Source organism: Halichoerus grypus, chromosome 6 (assembly GCF_964656455.1).
Source record: "Halichoerus grypus chromosome 6, mHalGry1.hap1.1, whole genome shotgun sequence".
Lineage (NCBI taxonomy): Eukaryota > Metazoa > Chordata > Mammalia > Carnivora > Phocidae > Halichoerus > Halichoerus grypus.
Genome location: NC_135717.1, coordinates 28,578,426 through 28,600,391, shown reverse-complemented (window position 1 = coordinate 28,600,391; position 21,966 = coordinate 28,578,426). Strand labels below are relative to the sequence as shown.

The 21,966-nt window shown below is 47.8% G+C and overlaps 1 protein-coding gene and 1 long non-coding RNA gene across 8 annotated transcripts in view; one reads left to right on the top strand and one right to left on the bottom strand.

Moving 5' to 3' along the window:
- The window catches only part of LOC118550428 (uncharacterized), a 31,063-nt gene extending 13,523 nt beyond the window's left edge, over positions 1 to 17,540 (bottom strand). For 4 of the 7 annotated variants that reach the window (XR_013448892.1, XR_013448887.1, XR_013448888.1 and 1 more), the window contains exons 1-5: positions 13,834 to 15,442; positions 6,931 to 9,565; positions 4,380 to 4,560; positions 3,692 to 3,751; positions 3,069 to 3,183 (exon numbers count right to left, since the gene is read on the bottom strand). This is a non-coding gene — a long non-coding RNA (uncharacterized LOC118550428). Of the gene's footprint in view, positions 1 to 3,068; positions 3,184 to 3,691; positions 3,752 to 4,379; positions 4,561 to 6,926; positions 9,566 to 13,833; positions 15,443 to 15,466; positions 17,190 to 17,481 lie in introns of those variants that run through there. The other 3 variants (XR_013448889.1, XR_013448890.1, XR_013448893.1) reach the window with 3 other exon arrangements.
- The window catches only part of BMERB1 (bMERB domain containing 1), a 112,665-nt gene extending 90,913 nt beyond the window's left edge, over positions 1 to 21,752 (top strand). Inside the window, exons 3-6 of the mRNA XM_036115515.2 lie at positions 11,144 to 11,217; positions 17,537 to 17,651; positions 18,961 to 19,043; positions 21,388 to 21,752. Of these exons, the coding sequence (XP_035971408.1) occupies positions 11,144 to 11,217; positions 17,537 to 17,651; positions 18,961 to 19,043; positions 21,388 to 21,500 (385 nt within the window). The 3' untranslated portion in view covers positions 21,501 to 21,752. The remainder of the gene's footprint in view (positions 1 to 11,143; positions 11,218 to 17,536; positions 17,652 to 18,960; positions 19,044 to 21,387) is intronic.
- The last annotated feature ends 214 nt before the right edge of the window (positions 21,753 to 21,966 follow it).

The window sequence follows — 21,966 nt, the reverse complement described above, 5'->3', positions numbered from 1 at the left end:
GTCTCGGGAGTTGCTTAGAAATTAGTCTGAGACCAAGGTGCTCTGATCCCGGGAAGACTTGAAGGGAGAGTGGGCTTAAAGGTTGCAGGTCAGGATTCACACAGGCATGCAGGTGGGCTACTAGCCCAGAATGGGTGCTCCCTGGCTAGAGAGGAAGCCAAAGAGATAAAAGGCCACGGAGGGGCTTTTACTGTGGTTACAGTAACCCAAGGCTGGCCGGGTTTGCCTCTGAGGAAAGGGGTGGCCAGTGGTAATTTAAAACAAAAAACAAAATGCCTTAAAAAATTTTTTTTGAGAGAGAGAGAGCACAAGAAGGAGGGGAAGGGAGAGGCAGAGAGAATCTCAAGCCGACTCCACACTGAGCAGGGAGCCCAAAGCAGGGCTCGATCCCATGACCCTGAGATCATGACCTGAGCCAAAACCAAGAGTCGGCTGCTTATCTGACTGCGCCACCCAGGCACCCAAAACACAAAACGCTTTAAAAGTCATCTAGATATCGTACCAAGCATCTTTTCCAACCACAGTGGTTTCAGATAATACATGCATATTGTGGAAAAAAAAAAACAGAGAAGCAAATGAAAGAAATAAAAATTCCTTCAAAATCATCATTGTAATGTTTCGAATGGAGTCTATGCACAGGTACTGTGCAAATTGTTAACCATTTTTATAGGGTTTATTCTCTGATATCAATCACATGTCTCCCGAGCATCATTTTTAATGCCTGTTATGAATTCCGTTATGCATACGTCCCATATTTACCTTAAGCAGTCTGCTATTATCGGTGGACACTTAGGTTGCTTTTGGTTTTTTTGCTATTGCAAACAAGGCTATATTGCACATAATCATTGCTAAATTTTTATGGTACCCTTAATGATCTCTTTAGGATGAAATCTGAGAAATGGAATCAGTGGGCTCAAGAGTTTAAATGTTTTCAAAGCCCTTGACATAGGTTTCCAAATTGTCCCCAGTTTTCTCCTCCCATCAGTCCATGGGCCGTATTTGTTATTTCTCCTTGAGGCTTTTCATCCCTGTTTTCTCAAACTCCCACATGGCAGGAAACCGGTCAACAGCGGGCTCTCCAGTGGCCATGGGGAGGCATGAGTCTAGGAGATGCAGCCATTACTCTGACTCCTGAGGCCTTCAGGACATTTCCCCTAGCACAAAACAGCCCCCTCCTGGGCTTGGAAATAAGCTTGATGCTGAAACCCTAGCCACCCTCTTCTCATACGATTGCCAGAGAAAACACGGGATGCCGAGTTAGATCTGAATTTCAGATAAACCACAGATCCTGTTTTTAGAACAGGTATGTTCCAAATATTGCATGGGGCATCCTTATACTAAAAATTATTCGATATTTATTGGAAAATCCAATATAATTGGGTGCCCTGGTTTTTGTTTGTTAAATCTGGCAATCCTAACCCCTTAGCATCTTCCCTCATCTATTGGCTGTATTGGCTCCCTCTCTTGCCTGTATTTTCTCGAGGGGTCCTCTTGAGAAAATCTTGCAGGCTGGCTGGCCATAACGTTGTAATGGTTGTTGAGTTCTTCCTTGTAGAGGTGGAAAATTATATATGGAACCATGTGCTATTATTGGGTATTTGTAGTGATTCCTTTTCTCTCTTCCTTTTCCTTCTCCTCCCTCCTCCTCCTCCTCCTCTTTCTTCTTTTTCCCTCCCACCCTCACCTGTTTGAACCTTAATCTTTATCCACATCTTTAAATCTTTTTTAAAGATTTTATTTATTTGAGAGAGAGCATGAGCGGCGGGGCGGTGGGGGAGAGGCAGAGGGAGAGAGAGAGTAGCAAACTCCCCACTGAGCAGGGAGCCCAACGTGCGGCTCGATCCCAGGACCCCGAGATCATGACCTGAGCTAAAGGCAAATGCTTAACCACTGAGCCCCCCAGGCACCCCGTCCACATCTTTAATTCTTGGTGAGCCACTCAGCCAAGGGCCTCAGGGCTAGGATTAGAGAAACCCAGGGCCAGAAGCCCTCTCCCCTTCCTAGCTTGCTGAGCAAGGAACGACGTACGTGTCTCAGTCTAGCCTCTATCTTGGTAGGAGATTGGGGGATAAACATAGTAAATAAGAAATGAAATCTCAGAACTTCGTATCTCCTTTAGGGAGACAAAGGACACACAGAAGGACAAATGCGTTTGCAGAAACTGCCAGATCACATTAGCTGGTGCCTGCAGGCAATGTGTTGGCCAACCTTCTATGCGTTGGGCACAGCCGGATCCCCTGCTGGAGCCCGGAGCAGAAAGCGGGCTGGACCCTTAGTGAAAAGCAACGGGACCTGGGAGAGCCCTGCCGGCTTGCCACGTGGCCTTGGGGACTAGCCCGGATCCTCAGTGGCTGGTGCAAATGAAAACTGAGTCAGGAAGCCCGGCACACAGTAGGCTCTTAATAAGCATTTTCTGGATGATTGATTTATTAGATGAGTCAGCAAATCAATGCATCCAGGATCAATATTCCCCTCTCTGGGCACCGGCTTCTTCATCCATATAAGGTGAGAGTTCTTCCAGCCTCTGCAACTCGATTAGTCTCTGATTAACGCATGGTTCTTTCTGAAGATCAGGACGCAACAAAACATTTCTACAAAGAGCCAGCCAGTAAAAATTTGAGAGTCCAGTGGGCCATAATACAGTCTCTGTCCCAATTACCTCTGCAGCTAAGTGAGAGCATCCACTGACAACACGTAACGGATGGGCATGGCTGTGTGCCAATAAAACATTATTTATAGACACTGAACTTTGAATTTCATGTAATTTTCATGTGTCCAGAAATTTTACTCTTCTTTTGTTTTTTTCCTATTTAAAAATGTAAAAACTGTTTTTACCAAGGGGCGCCTGGGTGGTTCGGTCGGGTAAGCATCCAACTCTTGATTTCGGCTCAGGTCATGATCTCAGGGTCGTGGGATTGAGCCCCGTGTTGGCCTCCATGCTGACTGTGGAGCCTCCTTAAGATTCTCCCTCTCCCTCTCCCTCTGCCCCTCCTCCCCACCTCATGTGTGCTCTCTCTCAAAAAATAAAACAAAACCCAAAAATAGAACCAAAAAAACCCCATTCTTACCTCACGCAATGTACCAAAGCAGACAGCGGTCTGGATTTGGCCTGTGGGCCATAGCTTGTCAAAGCTGCTGAAGATTCATGAACAAACCTATCCTCTATCAAGTCTCCTGGGCACTCTAAACAGAAAGTTCAGAATGAGGGTGCTCTTTCTTCTTGGTGTGTACATACGGGTCGCCACATCCGCCAAATTGGCTTTCATAGACCCATTACCGTGCCATGCTCTCACTCTAGAACCTAAGATGGCTCCCATGGTAGGTCTTTGTAACCCATTCCCACCAATATGTCCTATACAGGTGGACGCTTCACTGCCACATACTCGGGGACACCACACCCCTTTCTACAGTCAGTGTTTGAGTGAACTGCTCCCTTTGCCTGAGGGCCTGGTACCCACCGTTCTCCCTGGCCATCCAGGGAGGTCCCTCAAGCTGAGAAAACTAACTCCCCCCCCCCCCCACCAGCTACTCTGATCTCTGTCTTCCCTGAACTCCATCCACCATATGGGATGTAACTTGCATATTCCCCAGTGGAGAGACCAGACTGCCTAAGTTCAAGTCCCTGTCATCTACTCTGTGACCTTGAACAAGTTCCTGACATCGTCAGAAGGGTGATAATAATAGTACCCACCTGGGAGGGTCGCGGTGAGAGTTAATTGAGACATTTTGTGTAAAATGCTTAGCCCGGAGCCTGGAACCAAGAGGACAAAAACATGAATAAATGCCAATGACGGTTATACTGCTGTATTGCTTGACATTTCTACAGGGAGGCTGTATTTAAGGAATATTTATACAGGGCGCCTGGGTGGCTCAGTCAATTAAGCATCTGCCTTCGGCTCGGGTCATGATCCTGGGATCCTGGAATCAAGTCCCGTGCCGGGCTCCCTGCTCAGAGGGGAGACCGCTTCTCCCTCTCCCTCTGCTCCTCCTCCTGCTTGTGCTCTCTCTGACAAATAAAATAAAAAGTCTTAAAAAAAAAAAAAAAAAAAAAGAATATTTATACAGTAACAAAAGATCAGAAATACCCTTCTAGGCCTAAAACAAAAGTCACCAATATTGTTGATAATTTTTTCAGGTAAAGTTTTGCTTGACATTAACATGCACACCAAAGGGTACAGACCCCAACAGTTCAGCGTGATGAGTTTTTTTCAGTGCTAGTAATTTCCTTTGACTCAAAAGGGAACAGGTCTAGAAAAGCTCTAGGGGAGAGAAGAGTCATCCATGCTCCAGGGAGGTGACATTCTTTTGGGAACAGAGGGTCGCATGTAGGAATGAGGGTCGGGTTACAACCGAAGGAGAAGCCAAGTTAACACGCAAACCTTGAACGTGCCTCCGGGAGCCAACAGGCAGCTTGCTCCTCAGAGATGCATCACAAAGACGTCCCTCTCATAGATGTGTCACCTAAGCCCATGGCAGGCACCTGTCTGGGCCCTTGATCCCCGGCAGGATGCTGATCCCCGGCACAGGCTCCCTGGAGATGTCTCAGTACTTCTTCTCCCCCTGGGGATAGCATTTAAGCTCATTAATCCAAGAACACTAAACAACTGCCCACATTCATCATCCCTGAGCCATTTGGTTTCAGGAAATGGAAACGGCTCATCAAAGTGAGACTCATTCTCTGACGCAGGAATGTTGGCAGAGATTTTTCAGGAGTGTCTGCCAGGCAACAGCCCAGGGCAGAGGGGCGGATGGAAGTGGGCCTTTCCCTGTGCACCTACTAGGTGTGTGTGAAGCACAGGACTGCCTGCCCTATACCATGAGCTTATTTCATGCTCATGCAACCCCAAGACAAGGGTGTTATTCCTTTCCCAAGTGAGGGCACTGAGGCCCAGAGCAGTGAAGGGACTTGCTCACGTTGTACAGCCAGTGAACAGTGGAATCCAGATCCGCACTCAGGTCTGGCTGGCTCTGGGTGCTAACAGAACATGGCCCCAGGGATCCCCTCATTTTATACATGAGGAAACAGAGCTCCTGGGGGGAGGAATGACTTGCCCAAAGTCATTATGGTATAGTAAGAAGTAAGTCTGGGTTTTGACCCCAGTTTCTGACACAAAGCTTGGGACACTCTTATACTGCCCTGAGTGATAGGAGGTGCTAGGAGCTTCATTTTGCTACTATTTGGTCTTTGACCAAAGTTCCTGACATGAGGAACTCCTTGTATGCTAATAAGATGACTGGTGGCTAGGGCCCCTAGATGGGTTTAGGATGGGGCCAGGTCACCAGAAAGACCAAGGCATGATTAGAAGTGTGGAACATTCTCCAGGGAAGGGAGAGGATCTGGAGGCTGATGTAAGAATGAATCACACTGATGTGATGAAGCCTCATAAAAATCTCTCGAGTATGATGTCTGGAGAGTCTAGAGAGGGCGTGGCAGCCCTGTGCCCCTTCCCCATACCTTGCTCTGTGCTTTCTCCTCATCAGGCTGTTCACCTGTATCTTTTGTAATATCATTTTTAATAAACCAGCAAATGTAAATAAATGTTTCCTCGAATTTCATGAGCAGTTCTAGCAAAGTATTGAACCTGAGGAGGGGGTCACGGGAACCCCGATTTATGGCCAGTTGGTCAAAAGAACAGGTGATCTGGGCTGGCAATCGGCATCTGAAGCAGGGGCAGGCTTATGGGATGGAGCCCTTAACCTTGGGGTCTGTGCTAGCCCCAGGCAGCAGAGTATCAGAATTGAGTTAAACTGTGGACACCCAGTTGGGGTCTGCCAAGAATTGGAGAATTGCCTCGGTGCGGAAAAACGCACACATTTGGTGTCAGATGTGTAAACTGTAGAGAAAAACAGAGTTTTTCTTTTAGTCCTAGGAGAGGTTTGTGGTGGGACTTAGGCTGGGGTCCAGGCTCCACACCCTAGACCAGTGCTTCATCTCTGGATGGGTGTTACTTCTTCTCACCCATCCCCAGAATGCCAAGCATCCACAATTTATAAAAGAAAGAGCCAGATAAATATGATTTTTAAAAGTCAGCCTTTTCCTCTGTCAGTCTACTTCGACCTTCACATGGCAGTCTCTGCTGGATTTCCATTAGGCTCCAGACCATGTCATTTTCAAAGATCTTTTGTAAAGCAGCTGTGCTATTATTCTGACAGAGCTCGATCACCTCTCTCCTCCCAGAGCTGGTAAAATGACCGATTTCCACCATCGTCCCAGCATGAAAGGCTGGGATGCGGAATGGCATGAGCTGGCTTCTTTTCCCTGTTCCATTAATCAGGTTCTTGGAGATGACATTTCTCTCTCTCTCTCTCTGGCAACAGCAGTTTGATTTCCAGGACTTAGCTCTATTCCTGTGGAGAACTGGACTAACATGCCTTATTCAAAAGGTCCAACCAAGCTTCAAAAGTGCTTTGCATGAACTATTGAAATGCTTTTGTTAACAATATAACTTAATGGCACTGAAATTCCGTCACCATGTAATGCTTACAATGAGCAGGGCATACATATGTTTTATTCAAAGCACACATATCCATGCACATGTATCAATGAAGATGTCTTCAGCTATGAGCAACAGAACATTCCATTAATAGTGTCTTAAATCTAGAGGTGCCTGGGTGGCTCAGTCAGTTAAGCGTCTAACTCTTGATTTCAGCTCAGGTCATGATCTCAGGGTAGTGAGATCGAGCCCTGTGTCGGGCTCCGAGCTGGGCATGGACCCTGCTTAAGATTCTCTCTCTGCCCTTCCCCACCCTGAAAAAATTTTTTAAAAAACTTAGTGTCTTAAATCTAAGGTGACCAACTGTCCCCATTTGCCTGGGATGGAGCAGTTTTCCAGGACATGGGAATTTCAGGGCTAAAGCTGGGACAGTTGTGGCAAACCAAGACGGTTGGTCACTCTACTTAAAGCATAAGGACACTTAATACTTACTTACCAAGAAGTCCAGATGCAGGTGATCTGAGCATCAGCAAGGTAGCTCTTTGCTCCTTTCTCCTTGCCACTCTCACCACAGTGACTGCAGAAGCATCAGGACTAGGAGGGGTGTAGCATTGGGGACTTGTATCATCTTTCCCAGGACCGCCCCCAAGCAGACTTCCTCTTCCATCCCGTTGGCCCGAAGTGGGTCTCATGGGTACCTCTAGCTGCAAGGGAGCCTGGAAAAGCAGATGTTCAGCAAAGGCAGATGGGATTGCCATCATTCTTGCTGCAGAATGAATTTTCCCCCCAAAATTCATATGTTGAAGCCTTGATTTCCAATGTGATGATACTTGGAGGTGGAGCCTATGGGAGTACTTAGGTCATGAGGGTGAAGCCCCCATGAATGGGATTACGGCCCTTATACAAGAGACCCCAAAGTGAGGATCTCTTTCTCCACCATGTGAAAATTTAGCAAGAAGGTGGCCATCTGCAAACCAGGAAGGAGGCCCTCACCAGGAGCCAAATTGGCTGACATCTTGATCTTGGATTTCCTAGCCCTTCAGAACTGTGAGAAATCAATGTTCCTGGTTTAAGCCATACCATCTATGGTGTTTTGTTATGGCTTTGGGCACGTTGCTTCATTTCCATTTCCTTGTCTGTAAAATGGGGGTAAAAACAACTTTCTCAGAGGATGGCAATGAGGATTTAGATGAGTTTATGCATAGAAAGTGCTGAGACAGTGCCTGGCTCATAGTAAATGCTCAGTACATGGTGACTTTTTGTCTTTGAGGAAAAGAGCAGGATCGAATAGAGATTTTTATGAGGAACTGCATCATGACTCCCCATGAGAGCTTCCAAAAAATTCCACCTGACCTGTTAATGGTGGTGGATTTGAGTGTGTTTGGGAGAACTCAAAATCATACTGACTGCAGTTTCAAGATGGACAGAGAGTGAGGGCGAAGGCCTCCCAGGGCAAGCCCGCCACACTTGGGTTACAGAAAGGACAAAAGACTGGTGTGAACTACACGGAGACACTCGGAGTCAAATAGTAGCCTCTGGGTACACAGGAAGTCAAGGTTATGCATCATTTTAGATTCCTTTTTCGTATCCGTTGGTGTTTTCCAAAAACTCTGCAGTGAACAGGGGTGTCCTCTACAATTAGACAAGAATTTATTTTGAAACTTTGATATAGAGGAATATAACCAATAAAGATGATTATTTTTAAAGTTGAACATGTTCCATTTGTCACATATTCTCCCAGCATCATTTTCTCTTTCTCTCCCTGCTTCTTTATTATAGCGAATAGTTTTACTAGATACCAATTACCAAGCACTTTACTCTGTGTGTCCCAGCACTTGACATGCAGAATAATCTTGGGCAGCAAGACTTAGTTATTACTCCCATCTTAAAAAGGAGGAAAGCAAGACTCAGAGAAGTTCAGTCGCTGGCGCACGGGCCCCTTTGAAGGACAGCTATTGGGCTCCAGGGCTCTTGCTTCTGACCACGGTCTGTCTCTCTTTTGTCCCTTTTACCACCTTCTTCTTCCGTCTCTCGAACATTATCAGTCAGGTACCCATCTCAATTCTGTGGTTGTAACCTATGATTTTTCAGCATGAGCAGGATTGACATTCGGACCAGATTGTTCTCCACCAAGGCGCTGTCCTGTGCACTGTGGGACATTTAGCAACATCCCCAGACTCCACACAGTAGATGCCGGTGGCGATCCCCACACGCGCCCCGTTGTCACCATCCACGTCTCCAGATGTCGCCAAATATCCCCAGAGACCAGAATCATCCTCATTAGAGCCACGGATGGAGGCTGATCTCTGCAGTCGATGTGGCAAAGGATTCTGGAGCCCCTCCAGTTGAATGATCGCCGACTGGAGCCCACGGGAACAGGCTGTGCCCTCCTGGCAAGCCCCCAAGCTCACTTGAGGCAGCTTCCACCTGCTAGGACATTTCAGGGCAGGGCCTGACAAATGTTTGGGGGGGGGCCTCTGGCAACAGGGAGATGGTTCTGTGGCTTGTCCCGAAAGCTGGGAGCTAGGATCAGAAGGGGTGATAACGGGCGATTCTCAGCCAGCAAAGGGCAGGGGGGGCCCAAGCTGGTCTGTGGATGGCGCTTCTGAATGGGGGCAGCAGATCCTTGCAAGGAGGTAGGAAGATCAGTCGACTCAGAGGATTCATTTCTAGTCCTTGTCCTGTTCCCATTTGCCATCTGGATTCAGTCGAGTCCTTTGAGAACATGAATGCTCCCCCCTCTCTCTTCCTGGGATAGGAGGATGATGTGTCCAAACTGGCCCCTCCATCGCCCCCCACCCCTCGTTTTACTCTTCTTCAGCACATGTGATGTTCTGTAGTATTTGTGCTCACCCTCTGTCACCCCACCTAAATTTCGGCTCCCCGGGGCAGAGGAGGCTGCTGCATGCTTGGAGCCGGGCAGAATGAAGGCAAATACCCTCCACGCCCCATGGGAAAGCGATTTGAAAATATGTCTCAACAACTGTAGCCACGTCAAGCCCGTTGTACTCAGGGGCGCCACTTCTGAGAATCCACAGCCCCCACTCCAAGTAATCCAACTTGAAGAAAAAGCCTTATATGAATCCGTGTGTAGACAACAGTGGCTCAAATGACACCCCAAAAAGCGCAACCTGAAAACCCCACATAAGTAATCAAGATAAGGGGGTAATTAAAGCAGCCCTGATAAATACACTCGGTGAAATTCCAGATATCCAGTACACATATCATTTACAACAGTATGAGTTAATATTATAGCAGATCTACAAAACCATAATGCATGATGCAAGACTGTCTGGGCAGCCCGATGACTGAGATTATAAGAGTGAGCATCCTTGCACACAGTTGGCAGGAATATCACGCACCATCCATCTGGAGGGCAATTTCGAAGTTCCTAATTAAAATGCAAGTGTTCATGTACCTGGGTGGCTCAGTCGGTTGAGCTTCCGACTCTTGGTTTCAGCTCAGGTCATGACCTCGGGGTCCTGGGACCAAGCCCTGCATTGGGCTCCTCGCTCAGCTTGGAGTCTGCTGGAAATTCTCTCTCCCATTCCCTCTGCCCCTCCCCACTGTGAGCGTGCATGCATGTGCACTCTCTCTCAAATAAATAAATAAATCTTTAAAAAAAAAATAAAAGGTAAAATGCAAGTGTTCATGTCACTTGACCCAGTGATTGAATTTCTAGGGATTAATTTTTCTAGGAATTGATGTATTTCTAGGAATTTATCCTAGAAACAACCCAGATGTCTGTGCTTAGGGGAATGGTTAAATAAATCACCATGTATCAATATAGTAGAATACTATGCAGCCATTAAAAACAAGGAGGCATGCATGTACTGACATGGAGACAGGTTCAAGGTATATCATTAAGTTAAAAAAAATTGCAAAATGTTTTTGTGTAATAGCAATGATGTCATAACTCATAGTATAAACATGAACATTTTAAAAAATCTGGAGGAATATACACCAAAGTGTTGACATTATTATTTTTTTTCTAAAGGACTGAGGGAGATTTTCTCTACATTGTAAATTTCCATAATGTTTAACATTTTTTAACATAGCTGCTAAGAGAAAACACTGAGCCTGCAGCCTGAGCTCACTCATATGAGCAAACAGAAGTGAGGACGTGAAAACCAAAAGCAATTCCATCAAGGGTTCATTAACAGTGACCAGTCATTTCTAAGTAGTAGGATAATAGGCATTTTCTGTTTTTTTTTTCTTTTTTCTTTATTATTTTTTTTTTTTAAAGATTTTTATTTATTTATTGAGAGAGAGAGAGAATGATAGAGAGAGAGCATGAGAGGGAGGAGGGTCAGAGGGAGAAGCAGACTCCCTGCCGAGCAGGGAGCCCAATGTGGGACTCGATCCAGGGACTCCAGGATCATGACCTGAGCCGAAGGCAGTCGCTTAACCAACTGAGCCACCCAGGCGCCCCTCTTTTTTCTTTATAAAGCTTTTATTTATTTATGTAATCTCTACACCCCATGTGGGGCTCGAACTCACAACCCTGAGATCAAGAGTCATGAAAGCTCTTCCCGCTGAGCCAGCCAGGCACCCCTGTTTCTCTTGAGGGAGAACCTGTAGGAAGAGTGTGTGTGGTCCTTACAAAGGACATCATCCTCCCCAAACCCTTTGTTTAACCTGAGTGATGCTCAGGGTGTAGAATATTCTGTCAATGTAACCTGCTGTGGGATGGTGTCCTGTCTCCCCAGGATGGACGACATCCAGCTCTGCAACGACATTATGGACCTTAAGCAGGAGCTACAGAACTTGGTCGCCATCCCAGGTAAGCATGTGGGACTCCAGCCTAGCTAAGGAGCCACCCAGAGCCGCCTGGGCGAGCCCCATCTGTACCCCTTAGGGCTGGAAGACAGAGTTCATCTCTTATCTTAGCACAGCCCCATTCTTGCAATGCAGCACTCCATGTCAGGTAGACTGGCTTCAAGTCCTCATTCTGGCCCCTTCCTTGACCTTGGGAAAGTCACTTTATCTGGCACTCAATTTCCCGTCCTCTGAAAATGGGGTAGTACCAGTCATAGCACTTAATTCGTTGGGTATAAATCTCATTGTGATACACTGAACACGGCAAGACATGGGCTTAGCTTCACATCTGGGCCAAAATGAAGAGTCCAGTAAGTATTAATGATTATTACTATTACTATTCTGTTTGGAGACGGGTAGAGTATGGGGGTTACAAGCTCTGACTTCGGAGTGCAACCTAGATCTGTCGATTATTAATGACATGACCTGGAGCAACTTACTCCACCAAAACTGTTTCCTCACCTGTCAACTGGGACAATAATGGTATCTACCTCGTAGGGTCGTTGTGGGATTGACTGAGGGAAAAATACGTACGGTGCTAGGCACAGTTGCCATCCTTTAGTAAGTGCTTAAGAAATTATTACTGTTGTTCTTGTCATTAACTGAACAAGTTTCTACCCACCCTTATATTTATATACTAATTCATTTTAACATGGCAGTAGCAAACCTATTACCTTTTAACCTAAGTTCCTTTTTATGAACCATAATTATCTTTTGTAAACCCACAAATATTTAATGAGAAAAGTGGCATGTTAAAAAAATTTTTATGAAACCTATTTTACATCTCATTTAAGATATTGCCTTATCTGCTTTGGTAGGTATTGGGTTGGAAGATACTGTTTTTGCTTCAAGTATGTGGAATAAAGCCAGATACAGATACACACACACACACACACACACACACAATTTCTACCCATCCTTCAGGTCCTAATTTATGTGGCCCCTTTTCCCAAGAGAGCCTTCCCTGCCCATCTAGGTTGGGTTAGGCGCAGGAATGAGGGCCTGGCAGGTGCTAAGGGAAAGTGTATTGGGTGCAGCAACACAACTCTGTCTCAAGAACCTTGCCTTGGGGGATGCCTGAGTGGCTCAGTTGGTTAAGCGTCTGACTTGGTTTCAGCTCAGGTCATGATCTCAGGGTCGTGAGATCAAGCCCCATGTGGGGCTCCATGTTCAGTGGGGAGTCTGCTCGGGATTCTCTCCCTCTGCCCTTCCCCCCATCCCACTCACACACACTCAATATCTCTCTCTCTCTCTCTCAAAAAAAGAGAGAATGTGTTGTAGAACAGGGCACTGTTCTAATGCCTTCTCACTAGGAACAGGTAGGGCTGGGCTATTCTTTGTTGGGGCCGGTGGGGGGCCCGTCCTGAGCACTGTAGGATGCTTAGCAGCACCCCTGGCCTCTACCCACTAGATGCCCGTAGCACCTCCCCCACAGCTGTGACAACCAAAAATGTCTCCAGGTGTTGCCAAATATACGCTGGCAGGGGGGTGCAAATTGCTACCTGTCTAAGAGCCCCTACTTTATATTTTTATTTTTTTAAAGATTTTAGTTATTCATTTGACAGAGAGAGCACAAGCAGGGGGAGCTGCAGGCAGAGGGAGAAGTAGGCTCCCCGCAGAGCAGGGAGCCCAATGATGCGAGGTTCCATCCCAGGACCCTGGGATCATGACCTGAGCCAAAGGCAGACGCTTAACCGACTGAGCCACCCAGGTGCCCCAAGAACCCCTACTTTAGAGTCCAGTGACCTGGCTTTGAATCCAGGCTGGCCAAACAGGTGGCCTTCATGTAGCAACTTAATTTCTCTGAGCCTTAAATTCCTTGTTTGCAAAATGAGGCCAATAATGCCAGCCTCCCATGGTTGTTGTGCAGATGCCATGAGGTGGGAGATGCAAACCGTGGGAGTGCTCGGTACAGTGCGTGCGGGGCTAGCGGATCCTTCAGACACCGCTGCTCCAGCGAGTACTCACCAGGTGCCAGGCACCGTGTGGGCGGACAGCACACGGGTACAGGGTTTCTCTTGGAGGTGATCAAACTGTTCTAGGATTGATTGTGGTCATGGTTGCATGACTCGATGGGGGACTCGTAATGGTATGTGAATTGTATCTTGAGAACACTGTTACCATAGAAAGTCAACAGCCAAAGAAGGGAGCAAAAAGAGCAATGTCCAGACATCACCCACTAGAAATTCTATTCAGTGAGTGTGGAGTTCTGGCACGGGTCACTTTTTAAAGCCTCGTGTGACTGTGAGGAGCAGCCAGGGTGAAGAGCCAGCCTGTGGGGACGGCCGGTTCTGTTGTCGCATTTCGTATCCCACCAAGAACTAGTTTCAAAGGTATAAAAATCCCCTCCCCCCGCAATGGCAGCACCAAATGGGCAATTACTGGAAGGATGGGGGAGGCTTCTGGAGCCCTGGGCCATTGTATGAGCTCCCTATGGCTGCCCTAACAAATTCTCTCAAACTCAGCGGCATCAAACAACATAAATTGGTTCTCTCTCAGTTCTGGAGGCTGGAAGTCTGGAACCCAGGTGTCAGCTGGGCCCTGCTCCCTCCAGAGGCTCTAGAGGAGAATCCTTCCTTACCTCTTCCAGCTCCTGGTGGCTGCCGGCAGTCCTTGGTGCTCCTTGGCTTGCAGCTGACTTGCTCCAATCTCTGCTTCTCTCATCCCATGGCTTCTTCCCTGTACATCTATGCATCCTCTTCCCTTCTCACAGGACATCTGTCATTGGATTTACACTCACCGTAGTGAATATGACCTCATCTCCACTAATTACATCTGCAAAGATCCTATTTCCAAACAGGGTAGACATGACATTTTTGGGGGGAGGGGGATACTACTCAACCCAATACCGGCCTGAAGCTCAACCCAACCTCACAAGGGTTCGGAACCAGAGACAGGAAAGCTGTTGGAATATTCCTTCCCTCTCTGTCTGTCTCTCTTTCATTCTCTCTCTCCTGTTTTGGAAGAGCCAAGCAAGCCCACTCCATCTCCCTCCCATGATCTTCTCATACAAAAACCCAACTCTTCTATGTTTAGCAGAACTCGTAGAACACGCAGATTAGCATATCGTATCCTTTCCCGTAAACAGATCCTCCTAGTTCAGTAAGACCCCTTGTCACACATCACATGCTTGAGAAACAGTGATAAAGATTTATGATTATCCCGAAGGACCAATAAAGGCGGGAGCAAAGAAGAGCAAAGGGTCTTCATCTCTGAGCATTGATCCCCTTGCCTTCTCCTCTCTTTCACAGTACAAACAAACAAAACAAAACAAAAACCCCAACTCTTAGGGCCTCTATGTCCTAATTTTCAGCCTCCAAGGAGAGCTCTGATGGGCCAAACATGGGTTGATTTCCGGGATCACTTTTGGCTCAGCAGAACACGTGGGAGCTGCTGAGGCAAAGGAGACATGGGTGTGTGACCACTGAACCAGCCAGGACCACCTCAGGCCACAGGGGCTCCAGTCGGGGCTGTGGCAGCCTCTAGAACACAGGTGGAAATGGATGGGAGCAGGGTTCTTTGGCTGACATAGTCCCTGGGATGCCTGACTGACCAGAACCAGGACTATGGTGAGAAAGACAAGGTACTCAACTAGAACACAAAAAAATTCAGTAACCAGGACAAATAATATATTAATGCAATATTTAAAATACCAAAATAGGGGCGCCTGGGTGGCTCAGTTGGTTGAGTGTCTGTCTCGTGATTTTGGCTCAGGTCATGATCTCAGGGTCATGGGATCAAGCTGCGAGTCGGGCTCCACACTCAGTGGGGAGTCTGCTTGGGGTTCTCTCTCTCCCTCTGCCCCTCACCCTACCCACATGCACTCTCTCTGTCAGTCTCTAAAATAAAATAAATAAATCTTTAAAAAATTTTTAAAAATACCAAAACACACACACACACACAATCCATGATAAATAAAATACCAAAAATTTAAATTAAGACAAGATCAGTACCCATACTCAGTAGGCAGAGTCCAAGGATGCCAAACCTACAGCACAGGGGAATCCCACATGAAGATCGAATTCTGCCTGAAATGTCATTGACTATGTGGCTAAGAAACATGGGTTGACAAGGTCATGGGACCAGTTAGCAATAGAGCTCAGGTCCTTAATGCTGGTCCCATTGATTCCCCCAGGAAATCAAGTTTTCCCAGTGACCTTTGTGCAGAAATTCACATATTAAAATTTTCTTTCTTCTTCTGCTTTCCTACTCACCTCTCCCTACCTTCTCCTCGGACTCCTTGTTGAGTCTTTCTGTGTATTCCTGGACCAGGGTCAGGTGTCTAGATGGATTCAGCTGAGCGTGGGGGGGTGGGGGGTGGGAGGGAGAAACAGTGCTCCTGGCAACACATCAATAAAGGTATTAAAGAAAGAGATCACTGAATGGCCAAGAAATTCATGCCTCTCCAGCAAGGGTCAGAAGATCATTCACCAGCTCCCGGGTGGTGGGTGCAGATGTCTGGTTGGAGAGAATGCCTGGGGCCTTGTCTGCCTTGAGGGCTCCTCTGGGACAAGCCAAGATGTGTCATCTCACCTCCACTGCCCCTACCACTACCTCAGAACTGGGGATGCATAGCCCCAGCTAGAGAGGCCATGGCACTTTCCCCTTGGACATAAAAATAGTCTCCCTCATAGGGTTGTTAAAAAGGACTAAACTTGTGGTTCTCAACCAGGGGTGATTTTGCCCCCCACCCAGGGGACACTGGGCAATGTCCAGAGGCATTTTTGGTTGTCACACCTGTGGTGGGGGGGATCCTGCTAAACACCATATAGTGTACAGGACGGCCTTTGCAACTAAGAATGATCCAGTCTCGAATGTCAGCGGTGCCAAGGTTGAGAAACAGAGATTAAATGAAAGTGACGAGCTCATGGGAATACAAATATAATAGCTGCAATTTATGAAGCACTTCTCATTTGCACACTTATGCTATGAGATTTGCTTTTTATTCATTAACTAAGTATTTCTTCTGTACTTGATTCAGTAAATATTTAAGAGGGGAGCATTTAATCATTAAAACAACAATAATGATGTAAAATGATAGCTTATAATAGGAGCAGCTGACAGTTCATGAGCCCTTACTACATACAGGCAGTGAGCCTACTATTTTCCTTGGTTTGTCTCTCTTAAAATTTGCAGCAACTTCATGATTATCTATGTTGAGAGACTGGATGCCTGGAGAGGTTGAGGAACATGCCCAGAGTCACATACCTAGGGAGAGGAGAAGCTAGGGTGTGAAGGCAGGATTGTCTGATTCTACAGTGGGTGCTCACAGTCATGTTGGGGTGACAGGCCAGGGAGTCCAGTTAGGAGGGCACACATGGTCCAGGAAGAGATGGCCTGTGCTAAGGAGGTGTGCTGGAGGAGATGAGAAGCAAGTTGGAGAGTCACGTTGGTAAGCACGTGGAGATGCTAGGAATCAGGTGTGTGGTGCCAACAAGCAGGGGGTGAAGCTGGCAAGCTGGCAATTCTCATTGGCAAGTAGGTGGATGATGTTGGCAAGCAAAAGGATCACATCACCAAGCAAGGGGTGGTGCCTGCCTGTGGGTGGGTGGTGCCTGGAGGCAGTTGGAAGATGCCTGGGGGCAGGTGGGGGTGCCTAGAGGCAGGTGAGTGGTGCCTGGAGGCAGGTGGTTGATGCCTGGAGGCAGGTGGGTGGTACCTGGAAACAGGTGGGTGATGCCTGGAGGCAGGTGGGTGGTGCCTGGAGGCAGTTGAGTGGTGCCTGGAGGCCAGTGGGTGGTACCTGGAGGCCGGTGGGTGGTACCTGGAGGCTGGTGGGTGGTGCCTGCAGACAAGTCGCCCCACACTTTTTATCTTCTGAAGGGGTCTGAGCAGAGGGAGCCGAAGCAGGTTCAAGTTTCTGCCCTCCTCCTTTTCTCAGTCATCATCTCCAGCCCTGGGTCTTTTTTTTCTCTTTGGCCTTCCAGCCCTTGGTATCTGGGACAGGACAAGAGCCATCAGCATGGATGATTTCCTGGCTGTAGAGTAACTCCCCCAGCACCCCTGCCTGAGCCCTCCAAGCCCCTTGCCTTCTGCATGATCCCCTTGTTTCATTATTACCACTTCCTTAGTACCTGCCACTGGGCCAGCTCTGGGCTAAGCCATATACTAACGCCACTGCCTTTAAGCCCCACCAGTGTCTTTATAGGAAAGGAAACTGAGCCTTGAAGAGGTCACCCAGCGAGTGACCTGGCAGAGGCAGGAACCCAACCCTGGCCCCTGGACTCACGTGCTTCCAGCAGTTACACTCGACTGTTTCTTTGCTGGTGTTTTCTTCTTCTCAGAAAAAGAAAAGACCAAGCCGCAGAAGCAGAGAGAAGATGAGCTAATACAGAAGATCCACAAGCTGGTGCAGAAGAGAGACTTTCTGGTGGATGATGCAGAGGTCGAGCGGCTAAGGTGAGTGGGCTCCCGTCCCCGTGCTTCTAGAACGCAGTCCTTGGCCTCCTCCCAACCCCATCTTCTGCTGCAGGGACTCACGGCCTGGCCTGACAGGTGTGGCCTCGGCAAATGCTCCCACACACTGGATCCAACTGAACCCCCAGCCTCTTGGCCTGAGGATCTGTTGCACATTCCAAGGGAACTGGAATCCAGCTCCAAAAAGTCTTGCAAAGGCCTGTTCTTAAGTAAATGTTATTCAAGGAGGTGACTGGGGAGGAATTACATCACATGACACATGGTAGAGCGTCCTACACATTCTCTTCACTGACCTTTCTCCCAAGGCAAACTGTTCATCAAGGCCACTTCCAGAAACTTCTGTGGGTTTCTGCAGAAACCCTGCCCCCTGAACTGACTTGCTTCCTTGCCTGCCCTCTCCACTTCCCGGTTTTGTGCTCTTCCCCCTCGCCCCTCCCCCCCCTTGGTGGCTCCAGCACCCCTCCCTATCCCTCAGGGTCTCCTATTTGCAGATGCACCTGCCACTTGATCTGGACAGCCACCGGCCCTGGAGCCACAGGGCACCTGCTCATAGGAAGATGCGGATGTTGATTCTTGAGTATTTTTGTCCTGGAGCCAGGCCTTTGGAGCCCCCCACAAGGAAAGAGGCTCACAGGGCTTCTTCCAACCCAGAAGGCATCTAGCTCTTTATTGTCTGTGTCTTCCTGGGTCCTCTGAAGGCTGGAATGCTCCTCGCCTGGCTCAGCCAGCCTGGGCCCGCTAACTTTGTTCCTGATGACCCTTGGAAGAGTTCAGGTGACGCGCTCTCTGACACTTGCCACATACCTCATGGGAACTCAGATGTGTAAGGTGACTTAAGGGCACAGGGTCAGGGGGGTGTTACTCAGCTCACTGAACCCCCCCCAGAGGCTGGGTCCTAGCATGGCCCTGCCTCTGCCCCAGGATCTCACCCTGGCCCTGGGGAGACAGTTACTCCATTGTTGATACGTGTCTGTGCTTCAGAGCAAGTTCATCAAATGCAACATGCACACGCCATCCACACATAACACACAACAACATACACACACCACCCACAAAGAACACAGAACATATATTTCCCATCCACACGTAACACGCAGCATACGTGTACCAGCCACACATAATACACAATACTCACACCAGCCGCACATAACGCACAAAAGCATACCCGCACCAGCCACAGAGCCTGATTCATGGCCCCACACACTTAACCTCTGGCCCCATTTCCTCAGTTCCTTGATGCTTTCCTTGTTTACTCTACTTCCCTCTTGTTTTTACACACCTGTCTTCACAGGGAGCAAGAAGAAGACAAGGAAATGGCGGATTTCCTGAGAATCAAGTTAAAACCTCTAGATAAAGTAACCAAATCTCCAGCCAGTGAGTGCATTCCTCCTCCTTCCCCCATCCAGGAGAAAAGGAAATTTAAAAGAGGTCCGAGAGCCAGAGTGGGGACAACAAAATGCTTTCTAGAGATCAGACTTGGGCACACGATGGCAGCAGCTGGGGCCAACTTCATGGGCATGCCACCAGGGAAGCTGCCCAGGCCCCGATGCCCAGAAGGGCACTGTGCTTGCTTTCATGTTCTGCTATTGCTGTCTTGAGGTTCTTAATAGTTTTGGAACAAGTGGCCCTGCATTTTCATTTTGCCCTGGGTTCGGCAGACTGTGTAGCTGGTCCTGGCAGCAGCTGTCCCTTAACAATCACAGGTTTGGTGGATTTCTTAGGAGATGCATGGCCACTGAGGCAAAAAGGTGGGGGCTGAGGCTCAGGGAACTCCAACCTCTGTTGATAATCAGAGTGAAAAGGGTTCTGTGTGAAACAAGTTTGGGAAATGCTACGTATTTGACCCTCTGTTTGGTGCCAATGTCTATTAGCCTATAAAAGTGATAACAGGTCCTGCTTCTCTTTGTCGACCCAGTGAGGCTCCTTTCAGTTATAGGAAATGGATACCCAATTCAAATTTGCAATAGCAAAAAGGGGGATTTGTTGGAAGAAGAGCAACAGGAACCAGCTTTGGGGACTGGACACTGTTAGAATGCCCTTGTTTTCCTTCCGTTTCTATTTCTGCCCCTCTTTGTATGTGAGTTTCATTTTCTCCTACTACACAGGCCTTCTTCATGGGGCCTGAACCAGAACCATAACTTAGCAGCAGCAAGACAACACCATACATTCTCTCTCCTCGTATCCAAACACATCAATCTCAGGGGAATATTCTGATTGGCCCTTCTCAGATCATGTTCCCACCCCCTAGGCCATCACCATCATCAAGAGGCTGGGGTACTATGATTGGCCAGATCTGCGTTGCAAGCCTACTCCTCTAGCCACAGGGACATTGGCTGTTATCAGAGTGAAGGGACTGGGAATCTTGCTAGGAAGACAAAACTCAAAGGCTGCCACCATCTACTGTGGCCACAAACTCAGTTTTCCCTGACCATCTATTAACATCCCATGAAATGTGGGGTAGAGTGCAAGGGAATAACGAAAGAAGGTACCTTCTGCAGGCCCCTAATATCACAAGGCACATGGTCCTTGCCTAAATCCTGCATTCTCAGTGGACTGTCTCTTCCATGAAAGGTCAGTTAGAAAAACTCCACCTAACAGTGTGGGGAGGGGGCAAGGAAACTTGTCTTTTATGCAGGGTTATGGAGAGCAAAAAGTCATCTGTCAAGAAATCAAAACACCAAGTCTGTACCCCATGCAAGGGGCCAAGTGTCCAAATTTACCCTAATCATCTAGTGCTGGGATCTAAAATTGAAAAATTAAAACTAATATAAAGCCACTGAAATCTCAGACCCCAGCAAAGCAAATGCAAAACTGCTCAGTGGGGAATCTTCTGCATCCCATAATATGTAACCCACAGATAAAACAACCTCCATGAAAATGAGCTGTCGATTAAAAATTTTAAACCCATAAGAACTGAACCACCATGAGTGGAGTCAGTAGATGCCACAAAGAGAATGTCCTCCCAAGAACCAGAGATAACTGACTATCTAAGAGACAATAAACTAAGTATATTTAAAATGATGAAAGAGAGAAGGGATAAAACCCAAAATGAAATAGCAGGATACCATGAGAAAAGAATTGGTAGATTTGCAAACAATTAGGTTTCTAAAAAAGGTATTGTTACAGAAGTAAAAACTCATAGATTAAACAGAGCTGAAAGGAGAATTCATAAATTGGAAGACAGAGCGGAGGAAATTAACCAGCATGTACCACAAAGAGACAAAGAGATGGAAATGTCTTCCAAAACATGGAAGATAGAATAAGAAAGTCCAACTTACTTCTAATAGGCATTCTGGAAGGAGTGATAACAGAAAACAAGTGTTGGAGGAATCAGAAAAGATAATGTATGATCATAAGACATGAAGCCCCATATTAAAGTGACTTGGACAAAATTTCCCATTTATCCATTCACCAAATACTTTTGAGTGCCAGACCTTGTGCCAGGCTTGGCAGATACAACCATGAAGAGAACTGAATAGGATAAGAGCTAAAGGTTGTGACTGGAAGCTGAGGACTGAGAGCCAGTGGGTGGGAATAGTCATTGGAACCATATAAAACACATGCCAGCGCTGCACCGAACCTGATCTGTGGAGTTGGAGCAAGACCTGGCTAGGGGTTGGGATGGGACAGGGGCTGCCGATGGTCAGGGCTCTCCTTATATCACCTCTTCCTCTCTCCCTTTTCCCCTCTCTCCCTCCATGCTCCTATCCTGCTGCAGGCTCCCGAGCAGAGAAGCAAGCAGAGCCCCCACCTAGCAAGCCCACAGTGGCCAAGACTGGGCTGGCACTCATCAAGGATTGCTGCGGGGCCACCCAGTGCAATATCATGTAGCCTCCCACGTGGGGTGCCCCCAGGGCCACGGGGACCCCCCCCCCACCCTCTTGTCTTCATAGCCCCCATTTCACCGGGGCCCAAGAGCTCTCCAAGGCGGAAGGGGTTGAAGGCTAGCCTGTGACTGCCGCCAGGGGCCGTGGGCGTGGCGGGCGGGCCCGGCCGCCCTGTACAGAGTGTAGCAATAGGGAGTCCCTCACCGTCGCATGGCCCCCCCCCCAGAGCATGCCAAACCCAGGAGTCTGTCTCACTGTTTATCCAACCACCAGGAAAGGTCCTCCCTTGAAAAAGTATATCTCCACTTCTATCTATCTATCTTTATCTAACCCACTGTGCGAATGAACTGGGAGAGGGGCATGATCCCCAGGTGTGTATAGTCGTGACTTTTCAACAATCTAGCACCATGTTGGACACATCCCCCATCCACCCTTCTAGCTCTGCTATCAGGCCTGCCCCAGATGGGCAC